Source organism: Passer domesticus, chromosome 18, assembly GCF_036417665.1.
Source record: "Passer domesticus isolate bPasDom1 chromosome 18, bPasDom1.hap1, whole genome shotgun sequence".
In the NCBI taxonomy this organism is placed as follows: Eukaryota; Metazoa; Chordata; class Aves; order Passeriformes; family Passeridae; genus Passer; species Passer domesticus.
In genome coordinates this window covers 11971341-11985530 of record NC_087491.1, presented here as the reverse complement: position 1 = coordinate 11985530, position 14190 = coordinate 11971341, and the positions used below count along the sequence as shown (strand labels likewise).

At 38.1% G+C, this 14190-nt stretch overlaps 1 protein-coding gene across 4 annotated transcripts in view; it reads left to right on the top strand.

The window, feature by feature from the left end:
- Nucleotides 1–14190, top strand: part of DENND1A (DENN domain containing 1A) — a 150238-nt gene that overhangs the window by 4959 nt on the left and 131089 nt on the right. For all 4 annotated transcript variants that reach the window (XM_064393754.1, XM_064393753.1, XM_064393757.1 and 1 more), the window contains exon 2: nucleotides 917–987. In XM_064393754.1, coding sequence (XP_064249824.1) covers nucleotides 917–987 — 71 coding nt within the window. The remainder of the gene's footprint in view (nucleotides 1–916; nucleotides 988–14190) is intronic.

Genomic DNA, 14190 nt, shown 5'->3' with positions numbered 1-14190 from the left:
TGTCATATGTTCAGACCTGCAAAATCCTTATTTCAGGATTACAGTCTTTTTAATCCCATAAAAAAATATCTGGAGTAGCTAAAATTGTTAGTCAGGAATTAAGTCAAAATATTCTTTCATATATAATCACCTGCTGCCTTTGCATACTCACTGCAAGATGTAATTCCAGAGCATCACTTAGAGAGTTAAATTAGTAAGAACTGAAAATGTACACTAAATTGTTTGTTTGTTTGTTTTGTAGTAATATCATTAACTTTTTACTTTTACTACTGGTATATTTATAACTCTTGGGCAAAGCAAATCTCTTTCCTCAAGCATAATTTACACCTTCTGGCTCAATTAGGTATGGTTTTTGACTGTCACACTTATTTCCATGCATCTGGCAAATTTCTGGAGTTAAGACTCCGGCGTCTCATGAGACCAAACCTCGTACATTTGTAATATTCTCCAGCATGGCCTTCTTTTGGCAAAGAGGTAGAAATATTTTGACAGGTATTAAAAAGGCTGTCTTCATCCTAAATACAGCCTCTTAAGTTTTTCAGTAGTGTGTGCAGAAAGTGATTTTGCCTTCTCTTGACTGCATCTATTATTTTTCCCCACTTTTCCTGGGCAAATAGATGTCATGAAGTTGAACTCAGGGGTCACAGTAATGAAAATGTGCATCTGGGTGCTGTTTGTTAGTGTTGGACAATGTGACTGTTGGTGAAAAGTTCCCAATACTTTTTTTTCCTGAAAAAATCCCTGTGTTTAGCACATTACAGAGGTCTGATGAGAAATCCTTCAAGGCTGTAAACCAAGAACTGGAGATTCTCTAGTTGTTCTTGTACTGTGTGCATGCTGAGAACCTTTCTGACTGCCTCACTGCAAGTGCACTTCAACCAAATTCTGTGTGCTAAATACCTTCCTTTTGTTTCAGACAAAATCCAGAAACGACCTTTGAGGTGTATGCAGAGGTGACCCACTCAGGAGTCAGCTGCATGGGGAAAGGTACTGTTTTGCACTGTTTCTACCTATTTATTGGCTAAAACTATTCTTGAGAACCATACGTTGTGAGATAATGAAACATATTTAACATTATGCTGTTCTAGCTTTTAAAAATATCTTAATTACTGGTTCTGTGGAATCTTTTACAGTTAGGACTAAGAAATGTATGTATCTGTACCTGATTGTGGACAATTGTCAGGTTTCTTTGACTGTTTTGTCTCTCTTTGTCTTCTAAAATATAAGTAACTCTTTTATTGATTAGGTTGAAAATGTAAGTGCTTTTTCAGATTGGTATTTGCTGCTCATGTAAAAAAGGGTAGTTTTAAACCAAAAAAATACTCTTAAAACATTTTGTTTGGAATTTGTTCTTACTTCCTCTTTCTTACTTGTCTACAGAAGTATTTTTATCTGCTCCCAGAATTGTTGCTTTGATCAAATGACTTTATCTGGAAATTAGTCATGGATGCAGTTTATGATTTTGTTAACTGTTTTGACCATTTTTATCAAGTCATAATTACACAAGTATTTTTCTGTAGTATTATTTTTGATACATATTTTGATACATGTTTATGGTAGAGAAGTCCCATAACTGCTGAAACCAACATGTAAGTACATTTGGGAATTTTTGATTGCACTTTTATCTCACCTGAGGAACTTGATCAAATAAGCAGAAAAGCAAAGGTTGAAATTCATAATGCCAAAATTTAGTTCAAGGTACTGTTATGAGGGTTCAGTCTCTAGAATGATACAAAAAGGAAGTTCATCAAAATTAAATAATTACGATCAGTCAGCATGTACTGAAGTAGTATTTCCTTTGTCTTTTATTAAACAATCGTGTGTGTTGTAGACACAGTGTTTTCTGTTTTATTGCCTGGAAAGCCACTTGCCTCCTCCTATATCTGTATTTGTTACAGTCTGTGAAAGTCAAATAGCTGCAGCTCCTTCCTTGCCTGCCAAGGCCTCCATAGGAGTTGTAGCTGGAATACAGTTTGGCTTGTCCTACTGCTCTGTGCCATCACAACTATTTGATGTAACTGCAGGAGCCCTTTTAATAACTGGTCTTTGTTTCTGCACATCTGACCTGGATTCTAGTGCCAGAAAATCTGAACAAATTTGACCATAAACATTACATTGTACAGTACTAGTGTCTGGGTATAATCTTCTCTTTGAAGTTTGTTTGCATCCCCCTGGAGGGATTAATTCCCTGCTGTGGGAAGGTGGGTTAAAAAGCACGGAAACTACTTTACAGGTTTTTAATTGGAGAATTTAGTATACATTTTGTTCTATAAACCAACTGATTCTGTGGGAGTTTCACTTAGTTGTGTTTTTAGGTTTGTTCTATGCACTTGTAGGTGCAAAATCTTCAGAAATTCATTTCAGGGAGTAAAAAAAGAATTTTAAAAATTGTTTTTACTGGTCACATATTTTGAAGTTACTCTCTCTGAAGAATCTTTTAAAGAGATTTTTCCCAACCAATTCTTTTATACTTAAGAGGTGTTCTTTATTCTCAGAAGCCTTAGATTTGTGTATACCCGAGTATTTTGTCCTTCTGTTCTGAATGAAGGTTGTCTTGTTCTCTGCAGTGTCACCTGTATGCTGTATCCTGGGCAAATCACCATCCAGAACTACACACCTACAAACCTCCATGTAGTCTGTGCCCACTTTTTGGCTCTCTGTTCCATGCCAAAACCCTAAGAATATAGATTAACTTTTTTTTTTGCAGTTGGGAAATGTATGTTAAATGGCAAGGAGCAGCTACTGTTGACAAAAGTAAAATGCATAAAAGTTGTGTAAGAAACATATTGCAGGCAGGTTTAAAACTATTTCTCCCTGTTTAATTGGTCCAAAATTAACTAAGGCAGCTGTTTTTGAAGTTTGTGTATAATAGGTATAATAGTGCTACTGATACTTGAATGCTCTTAATTCTGGTACCAGTCTTCTGACTTGGTCTTGAGGAGAAAGAATTGCTCCAAAGCTGTAACTGTCCTCGTGGGGGGGATGATCTGGCTGTGGGATGGTAAAACTTGCCTCCATTTTGTTATTGGAAAATTGGTGTGGCTGTCATGCCTTGACCCCAGCTGGCAGCTCAGCCCCACGCAGCCGTGCTGGGATGGGAGAGCAAATTGGAAAAGTGAGAAAGTAGCAAAGGATGTTTCCATGTGACTGTGAAGTATCAACTGAAATTTTAAGCTTTAATGTATTTTAAAGTTCACAGTCAACTGCCAAAGGGAAAAATCTGTTCTGGATTCCACAAAAGACACCAATAAACCAGACCGAGTTCAATGGAGGGCTGCAAAGGTGGTGAGTGACCTGAAGCACTTCAGTGTGAGGAGACGAGAGTGCTGGGCTGCTCCAGCCTGGAGGAGGCTCCAGGAGCTGGGCAGCAGCCTTCCATACCCCAGGAGTTCATTGGGATGAGCTGTCCAGGCTTGCCAGGTGATGCGTGGCAGGAGGACAAGGTGCAGTGATGGCTGGAAAAGAGACATTCTAAGTGAATGTGGGGAACCTGTTCACCACGAGGAGTCAAGTGTTAGATCAGGCTGCTCAAGAGATGTTGTACATCTCCATCCTTGGAGGTTTTCAAGACTGAACTGCTTTAAAACCATGAAGAACCTGGTCTGACCTCACGCCTGGCCTGTGTTTGAGCAGGAGATTGGACTAGAGACCTCCCAAGGTCCCCTCCTGCCTCAGTTATCCTATGATCCTAAGATTTGATTCATAGAATTTATGGATTTACTTCTGGCAGGGCTTTAGCTTTCCTGACCTGATGCCTGGCTGGTCAAGCAGTTCCTCTGCATTCCTTCCACGCCATGTTTCCCTGCTTCCACCCTCTGGAAGCTGCCTGTTTGTGTTTAGTTTGTCCAGGAGCTCCTTGTTCATCCTTGGAGACCTCCTCTCCCCTGGTTTCCTCTTTGTAGGGGTGCTTTGCTCCGGAGCCTGGAGCCTCCTCAGCAAAAGTGAGAAGCTGCAAACTAGAACAGAGCTTGTGTTTTCACAGTGACAGTACATGGAACTTATCTAGTGAGAAATCTGTGTTGTGTGTGTCAGGTATAAGTATGTCAAGCATAGCAACTTTGCAATTATAATGCTTCTCACCAGCTCCCACACATTTACTTTCAGAAAAAGAGGGGAGAATAGCCATGGTTTTATTGTAAAAATTAAATATTTTAGGGAAAATATTGACTCAAAGTAAAACTGGTAAGTTTTGTGTCTCTGGTGCGTGATCTGCTCTCGTGCATTGGAATTGTTCCATGATGTGGATAATTAAAAGCTTTTTATGAAATACTGCTATTTTACTGGATTTCTTTTCCTATTTTTAATCTCTGTGTAAAGGAAGGAAAAAAGCATTGTATGAGATTGTGATTTTTGTATTTGTTGTGGCATTTCATAATACTGAAACTTCACAGAAGCTGAGGTAGTAAATTACAAAGAACTTTTATTGTTTCCTTTGCAGAAGATAACTGGTTAACTCACTTAAGCACTCCTAGATATCCAGTTCTGTGCTATTGACACATTGTAGAGAAGTGCATTGCAACTATTTCCTATGTTTTTAATCTCAGCCAGAAGATTGTTTTGTGAGGGTTTTTTGAGATGCAGAAGTAGAAAGGATCTCCTAGCAAATTTAGTTTAAATACCTTTATAAAGAAAGTGAAAGCTTACTACATGTGAAATTTTTCTTTTAACTTTCAAAGCACTTTATGATCTTAAAACTGCTGCAGATCATTCATCAAAAATAGGATGTGACAAATTTAAGGCTGTTGCTGGACTTCAGCCAAAGATTCTCTCTTGTTAGAAAGGGCTGTGAGGAGAATTGTCGTCTGACTGTCAAACTGTTCATATAGCAAAAGAGAATTTGTTAGTCTAAAGTAACCGATCAAAATAGTCTCTGAAGTAAGAGCATTTGAAAGTAAATGCTCACAAGAGTAAAACACCCCCTACACCCCTGTCTGGAAGGACGTACCATGCTTTTGTGTGGGGTTTTTGTGTTCTTGCCAAAGCAGACATTATAAAAGTATGTCAAATCTGTAGCTTTACCGTGTAGTGTGCCAAAAGGCCTTTCTCTCCAAGGACCTCATCTTTCATCTTTTTGTGAGTGTAGCATAAATTCTTGCTGTGTGTTCAAGGAAAAAGCTGAAATGGTTTAGTACAGCTAAAGGATTTCTTTCTGAGTGTTTTTTAAAACCATGCTAAGTTAGAAGCCTAAACGCGACCGCATGGACAAAGTGTAAGTATGTTAGAGTTTAACAAATGCTCACTGGATTAGGAAAGGAAATGTAGTTTATGCTACTTCTTTTATGACAGAATTTAAAAGGTCTTGCTGTAAGACTCTCCATGTGCTTCTTTCTTTTCTCGCAAACATACCGCTAAGTTGAAAAGGGAGATGAATCTTAGAAGGAAACTATTAACTCTGAGGTAGTTTATCATTGTTTGAGTGAAAGGATGAAATTTGCATTTGAATTGGCTCCTAGAGTAGCATGTACTACTAATCTTGTTCCTACTAGAAGCTTGTGAGTAGTTTAAGTACTTCCTTCTTTACTTTTCATGTTCTAGCCTTGGGTTGTAATAGCTCTTTCCCTCCCTCCCCCCCTCCCCAGTAGATCACAAATGTATAACTTAAACTAATCGAAGTCCTTAACTCTGCTGGGAGAAGTCACGATGTACTTGGGCCTTAAAATTATTCTACAGTTGTCAGTGTGGTTTCTGTGGTAGGACTCTCACAGGTGGAGAGAACCAGCAGCTTTCTGTCGCTGTCAGCCACACTGCTGCTCCCTACCATTATCTTTTGTCATAGATGATAATGTTACATAGCAGAGCAGTGCCTCCTAAACTGATGAAGGATTTTCTTGAACATAAGCAAAGTTACTGGGCTAGGGTTAAGAGTTGGTCATTCAAAGGGGTGTAAACCTTATCCATGCACCTCTCAGAGCAGCCTTTATTTTTTAAAAGATGAAAGCATTTAATGGGTTCCAATATGTCCATTCTGTATTGAGAAATAAATAAAATGTTGAAGGTTTAGGAATATCAAAGGAAGTGCAGAATGCAGGTATTTTTCCATTAAATAAGGCTTTGTGTTGAAGGGGCTGGAGTTGCCATATCATGAGTTTTCCTATCCCATCTTTACAGTGTTGTGTTCCTACACCAAACTTCCTAAAGCAGGATTGGAAAAGTAACCAAAGCTAAGTAGGTAGGTGGGATTTGGGAATTGTAATTCTCCTAAGCTGCTGCTTTGTTTTTCTGTTTCCATTTGATTGCTTTGCTTCTAAGTACAAACAAGGTGGAAGATTGTAACAAAGAGCTTGCTGGGACTGCAGTGTCAGGGTAAGTCAATAGCACAGTTTGAGCTGTTTTCTGTGAAGACAGTTTACAGTTTGGTTTTTACAGTATAAATGAAATACAGAACTCAATTTAAAGAGAAACTCACCTTACAAAAAAGTACTAGAATCTGTCATTTTGCAAGTCATCATACATTTTATCTAACACATTTTAGGTGCATTCTTATCTGATAGTACTAGGTTTAATAAACCCCCAAACCAGTAACATCAAATCTAACTGAGTGTTTCTCTGTTACTGTGAGCTGTTTTTTGGGAAGAGAGCTCTTTGGCCTTTTTGCTTCATGCTTTAACTACTTCTGTCTACAGTCTTTCCTATTTCACAAGTATTTACTAATCTGCAGTATATTGCTATGCTGGCACTGTTTAACTAGACAGAAAAATTCAGCACAGAAAGTCTCACTCACAAGACTTTAAACTCTTTTGTTGATTTATATTTTTTTAAAGGAGCTTGACATCTTCATCAAGTTCACAGTGGGCCTGCTTTGTTTGCTTTCTCTTGAATGCTTGATAAGATTTTTCTTCTATTGTTTTGTGCAGCAAGGACAGAACTTGCCATGGCTGAGGTGGTTTTTTTGTAAATCCACAATATGGTCATTGTCTGCTGCTGAATAATTGTGACTGCTTTTTGTACAACCAGAACTAAGGCTTTGGCTGTGAACAGATTCCTTCTTAGCGTGAAAAGAGACTAATCCATGTAAATACAGCCCCAAAATAAAGCTTTACAGAAAAAGGGAAAGGCTGCTAAGCAGGAGGGCAGAGGTCAGCAATTTAACCTTTAACCTAACAAATAAGAAGCATGAAAGTTCCCGAATTGGTTTACAAAGGCAAGCTCCTGTGATCTGTCAGTTTTTCTTTTCATGATAGAGTTGGGTGAGAAAACTGACTGACAGCTAGTGCCTTTTTAACTGCAGGTTGGAATTAACTGCTAAACTGAAACTTTCTTAGGGAGGGTTTTTCTAGTGATTCTAACAAATTATTTTCATTCACTAGCAATACTTTTCCTTGAATTTATAGATGAATTTGAGTGGTTGTTCCTTTTAAAGAATTCTTGAGATACTCAATTTTGATACCCAGTATTACTGAAACATTTAAGATTTGAGCATTTGAAGCGTTTAAGAATTTGGTGAAGCACTTGTTGCAATTAACTCTCTCTTACTGTGGAGCTTTAAGAGCAGGGCTGCCGTGCCAGTAACTGCAGAGAGGTTGTACTTTGAACAGAGTCCAGACGTTGATGTTAAAGGGGTATGTGTGTGTGACTTTATTTAAGGGAGTACTTTAAACTTTACTTCATTCTCAGCCATAAGCATTTCCAAGGGGGTTTGTTTTTTGGTTGCTCTCAATCACAACAGGTAATCTTGTTAATGAGTGTTAACTTCTGCTCAAAGCTTAGTGCATCTGTAGTTAACCTGGATACAGACATTGCTGTAAAGGACTTTCAATTCGAGTGTCATTCAGGTGAAAAAGAAACAAAGTAGTGATGACTTTAAAGGAGACTCCCTGTAGATTTCAGAACAGGGACTCTGGGTGGTTCCTTTCCCTGAAGTTAGCTCGGTCCCCTAAGTCCACCCCCAGGTGGATGATGCTTCCTGTGGATGTTTTCAGTGGAAATACTGGAATTTAGAAGTTGTGTCTGTCTTTGGTCTGTTGTTGTGTAGGTTGGTAGCTGTGGCAGAGCACTGGAGTGCTTTAGAGCCCTTAGCAGAGCACTGCTTCGAGAGCAGCACTCAGGCAAGGCAACTTTGGGGCCGTGGAAGATGAACTAGATCTATTTGTGTTGCTGGTTCTTTTTGTTACGGGGAGTTCCTTGCAAGAAGAGAATGCAGACTGGAATTCAAAAAGAGGCCTGTCGGAGTGCCCAAGGCACGGGCTGCCTGCCTTTGGTGTGGTATTTTTTGTCATGAACAAAAAGTGACATTGTTTGGTTTTCCTGTGGTTTTCTGTTGGTTTTGTGTTGTTTTTTTCTGTTCGTTTGCGGTTTGGGTGTTAGATTTTTTTATAAATTGAAATGGCGTTTAAAAGAGGTGATTTGAGGTTAGATTACTATCAAGTAAGTGTAAAATTAATGCAAGACCATTGTTTTATTTCAGCAGTTGTCAAAACCCAAGGTCAAATCTAAGCAAATCCTAAACTCCACCTTCTGTGCTACCACAGACAATTGCATTTTGGTCCTTCTTGGGCTAGCAAGATTTGGTAAACCATTTGTCAAAATTCCAGATGCTGACAGATTTTCGGGTCCTGGAAGATGATTTTTATGTCTTTTTTAAGATGGAAACACCTTTTTATATACTTTTTAATATAACTTGTTTCATGGATGGGTGAAATAGAAACCAAGGAAGTTTGGCTTCCATATTGAGGGTGATAACCTTGGATAGAGGGATAGGAAGAGGCAACTGATACTGATCATATCTTGTCTGGAACTCGTTATAGTCTGGAGAGTTGTTCCTGAACCTGGAATTTTCCTGACTGGAATATCTACCATTAGAATTTGTGCTGGGATTTCAGGTAGTGGTGAAGGGAATTAGGCTCACAACTCCCATTGCATTCTACAGGTGTTAACTCAATCCTGTGTTTGGTTCCTTTGGAGAGTCATTTGCTGTGAAACTACATAGTAGTTCAGAATATAAATAGTGGTGGCATGACCTCTTCATGAAGTGATTCTTACATTGTTGCACCCCTTAAGTAAATGACTCTAATTTCTATCTATAAGATACTTCAGAGGTCCTGGAGATCTTCTGTTCCAGAGGTTCTAAAACCAGATTGTCACTCTGTGGAGAAACACCTATCAAAAATACTTAATGCAGACTCAAGCCAAGTGTGAAAATGTGAAGACAGAATGGCTGATTGAGCACCACAGTCTGGCAGAGGCAGCTTGCTGGTGTTTCCTGTTGGTAGGCTGTCTATTTGTGATGATCCATCATCTTCTTTTGGAGACAGTAGTGGTAAAAATTGTTTTTAGTTTGTGTTTGGGAAAATTCACTTGTAAATTATTTGCTAGAAATATCTACCATTACAGTACATCACAGTGCATCAATATTGTGTAATTAAAGATACCTCTTTATGGTATTTTCTGCTGGAAAGAATTAGCATGTTAAAAGAGAAGTGTGCAGCTTTGTGTGTACCTTGGCAGTGTTCATAAACAAGAATAGATGTAGTGAGGAAATAGAATTATTTAACTTGTTCAGTATTTAATTCCTTAATGAACCATAGAGGTAAAGAGCAGTAAAATCTCACAATTTGCCATCTCTCTTGCACGGATGGCAAAAGTGTGTTTTGTTGCACTTAGAAATAGCAAATGTGGCATCCAGTAATGCAGTAATTACAGCTTATCATTTTGATGTATTTCTTGATTGCTTTGCTCTACCCCGGCCATGGGATTCTGTCCTTCACTAAATCATCTTGAAACAATTCTGTATCTAGACCAAATCCTTAGAATACTGTGGGTATCAATCACATGGACAATTAAAATTAAGTATTGACATGTTTTTAAAATAGTCATACATCTCAATTTTGTTTATCTCAAAGTTTTAAAAACCTAATGACCTCATTGCAGCTTGACTATAATTACCATGTTTAAACTTCTATGCATTTTTTAGTTTAAACAGCCTTTGTGTTTTTTTAAACCAAAAGAAAATTAATGAGAAGAGACAAAGAGACATCAAAGAGGTTTTCCCTCTGATTGCAGTGTTAGAAGTTTTGCCTGAAAATAGGTTACATTTCTTCTGTTTTCAGCTGAATCCTCATTAACTTTACATTTTAATGATGTCCAGAGCAAATTATACGATTATGGTAGATGCCTTAAAGGGAAGCTTAAAGGACACCTTTTTCATGTTTGTTTCTTTACTGGTGGCAGTATTTGCACCAGTATTATAAACAGCATTAGACTGCTGAAAGTAATTCCAAAATATGTCAAAAATATATTCCATTTTTGCCATATATGTAGTATAAGTGTCTTAATTTAATATTTAACACAAATGGAGCATGTTATGGGGAGACCTTCATCTTTGTAGAAGGAAAATGTAAATCAGATCCTTTGAAAGAGTTTACAAATTACTTGTGCATCTTCTATTCAGTTTTATTTATAATGATCAAGTAAAATGGAGACAGATGATTTAACAAAGTCTCAGAATTGTTTTGTTTTCTTGAACCTTCCATGGAGACAATGGTTGAAATGTTAATAAAATGCTAGTTTGTATTTTTACAATGACAAAAAGCATTATTGGGGGAACTTGGTGGAATTTCAATTTATTCTATTTAGAGGAACTCTAATAAAGGCAGTTCTGTGTTCTAATGTACTTCTCCTACTAAAAATTAAGATTGCATAATTAACTTTCTAGATGAAGAATTGTGTTATATCAAATGCAGCAACAAAACCTTGTATTCAGTGCACCTTAAACAAGGTTACCTGGAACTGGCAGTAGTGGAATGGAGTTTGGACAGTTCAGAATTAAATACGTCATTTCTGACTGTAGCTCAATGAGAAGTTAGAGCAAAAGATCTTATGAAAAGTAGGGTCTTCTGTTTCCCTGTCCTGACACTTGGTGCCTGTGCTTTATGAATAGAACCTTTGGTTTTGTTGTGCTGCACTTAAATCAGTACATTTTTGGGAGTTGGGGTTATGACAAGGGGATGGGAAGAAGTAGAAGTGTGCTGAAGTACAGGTAGGACTCAAACTCCAGTTGACACAGTGAAATGTTTCCATTTGTTTGAATTCTTCATCACTGATTGCAGACTACTGTGTCCTGATGGAAGCATTTGAAATGCACGTCATTAATAATCATTGAATAAAGCAGGAGCTGTTAGACAAAAAAGAACACTAAGCTTAGCCTTTCCATCTCAGTATGATCTTACATCTTCTATTTCATGTTAATTTTCTGCGGAAACTTTTCAGACATCTAAATTGTCATGATTGTCTGGGGGTTATGACAGACCCCAAGTGCACATCCTGCTTGGTGGACTTCATGTGATATTGTGGTAGAAAATGGATTTGAGTCTTTCAAAGGTTTGGCTCTCTGCAAGTGTGAAACCAGCTGTCGAAAGCCATGGTTTAAGTTCCTAGTTAATCTTAAGTCTCTTAGCTTTGATGCCTGCTAATGTAACTTTAGTTTGAAGATGGTCTTGCTAAAGGAAATGAAGGTGGAGTGCAATTTCCTGCTTTTTCTCATCTTTATTTTATAATTATCGGAGAATTGACAATCTTTAGTTGAAATGCAGAATAAAAATACTGATTAGTAAACTCAGGAAGATACAAGTTACAAACTTGTAGCTGACAGAAAGATGTGCATGTTATTTTTATTTCCTTGGCAAGAAGGATTTTGTATAGAATCATATTAGCACTGAAAACATGGAATGTTCTTCCTGGTAACTTGTGCTCCAAGTATTTGCAGCGTGGCTGTTTCCAGCCGGTTATGTGTTAATGATAGTGCAAGGCTGAAGCATTCCAATCATTCATATGCCTGTCCTCCCTTTCTCATAAGGGTTTCTTTGCTCAGGGTTTTTGCCTTATTCCTTTTGCTTTGTTGTGGTCAATTCAGTCAGTATAATAGCAGAGACACTGGCTTTTTTTTTCCCCTTTTTTTTCTTTAATAAAGAGTTATGTTAGAGATATACTATAACAGAGATAAGAGCTATTTATGTCCTAAGCTATTGATTTTTAATTAATGTTGCCTGGGCTCATACATGTTGGCAGAATTGCTAACAGCTTGTGGCATTTTTTAATTCACATCTTCTTTTTTGGTATTTTGACAGTGTCATTCATATCTCATGAAAAAGTACCTCGTCAGGTTAAATGTGTTAAAACACCGAGCAAAAAAAAAAGGAGAGAATGGAACATAGGGCTGCCTAGAAACCTTGATCCATTGCCAAAGTATTTAAACAATTTAGTGTTTTGGTTTTCTAGCTCCAAGCTGCTTCTCAAATCCCTTGCTAATTAATCCAGTTAATTCTTTGTAGACTAACTGTATGCAGGGCTTTTTCTTGGGCCTCTATCACTGAGAACCCTGTTTTGTTTGAAGCAAATCTAAGCTCAGTTATAAAGGTTGTAGTAACAACGTGAGTACTTGCAGATGTAAATACAGTGTTTTGAGCCTTTTTAAAAGGAGTTGTGTTTGTGTGGGTAACTTCTAATTTAATCTTTCATGTTTAAAAATTAAACATATATACTTGTATAAAAAGATGGAGAGAACTTCATCATTCATTTGGTCACTTAAGAAAAGGCTGTGGAGCCTCTGTGGAACAGTTATGGCATGGAGCATTGATGTTGTGGTACTAGAGTTAGTGATTTATGTTTATTTTTCAATGAGTAAATCACAGTAAGTATCATTACTTTCTGTTCTCAAAAAAGCATGTTTGGGTGTAGCGCTAATAAGAGTTTAGCAGAAAGGAGAGTTTTTAGAAATTACCTGTTGGTGCTTGAAATTCTTCTGATGAGAGTACAACAGCAGTATGGATTCAGAATGGGGAGCAGAGAGAATCCCAGTTAGACATGGAATGAAATAATGAGAACAGAATAGGTACTGCTCAAGGTGTGCTGGTGTGCGATAAGAGCTGCACAGCTCTTGAGCTTCCTCTCGTTTGTCAGGTTTGTGAGAGCTGTTTCCCCCAGCATCCCACTCCCCGAGTCGATGGCCAGCTGCACTTCAGCACAGCCCGGATCATCAGCCTGTGGAGTTTGTACAAGTGGATTCAAGTTACAGTTTTAGATTACCTTTGGAATTGGTAGTGAAGGAAAAAGATTGTTGTCAGCAAATCTGCTGCTAAGGATGACCAGATTGAAACGAATCTGCAGAGCTTTGAAAAGGGCTGGAAGTTTAGTTGGGAGTTTGTGCATTCTTAAAGATGGGCAAGGGAAAGAGAAAGGAAATTAATGAAACTGCTGGGTTTATATACACCTGATTTCCAGGGCTGTGATGTGATTATGAAATGTTCCTGCTCAGAGCTGGACTACTCTGCTCTCTCAGGAGCATTTTGGTAGCTGGATGTATGCTCTCATACATCTTGGAAGTATCAAGTGTCTGAAAACATTTTTTGCGGTTAAAAATCCTTTTGATACCCTTGCCTTTTCTACAGTAGCAGAAATGTTTTAAATTTTTTTAGCAAGATGATAGATTTCCTGTCTAGCTGCGCTGAATTTCAGCAAACTCCTCTTTATCTAAACCAAATTTTTTTTCAAGCTGACAGCACTGCTTTAAATGTGCTAAACTTACTTTCACAGAGACATTCCTTTTGTTTCAGCACTGCACACAGCATAGTGAGCTTTGCTAATGGTAGCTGAAAGCACTGCAGCCATGAACTAGGTCAGTCCTGCAAGTGTCGATATATCCGTGGCTCTGCTGTGCTGCCTGATGCTGTCCAGTTAATGAACTTTCCTCCAAAAGAGAGGAGTCATTCTGAGCAGCTGAACACGAAGTGATTTTGTTTTCCTTTCATCTCACGGTCATTAGCTCCATGAGATGTATTTTTCCATGTTAGGACCTCCTTCCCCTCACCCCCACTAAGTTCTGAATGGTGTTCAAGAAGTTCAACTTCTGTCATCAACATTTCTGACTCCACGGAAATGTTTTGCTGGGGTGCATGTTGTATGCTTTTCCTGTTCTTACAAACTTTCCTCCCATTTAATACTTTGGTTGAAGGCTTTCATGGGACCTCAGTGTGCTGCAGCCCTAGGTGAGCCTTACTGTGACCAATCTCTGTTTTTTTAAACTGGATTTCAGCTTACCTGTTCTTACAGATTTTTCCTGTTTCACCTTTTTGAAAGAATGGGCAGCACTAATAAGAGTGGTAAGTTGAGATGAGCACGTTGCATGGCTCAAGCTGAAACAAAAAGGTGAGGCTGAGTGCTGGTGTCCCAATAAAATAATCAGTGCTCTCTCTTATG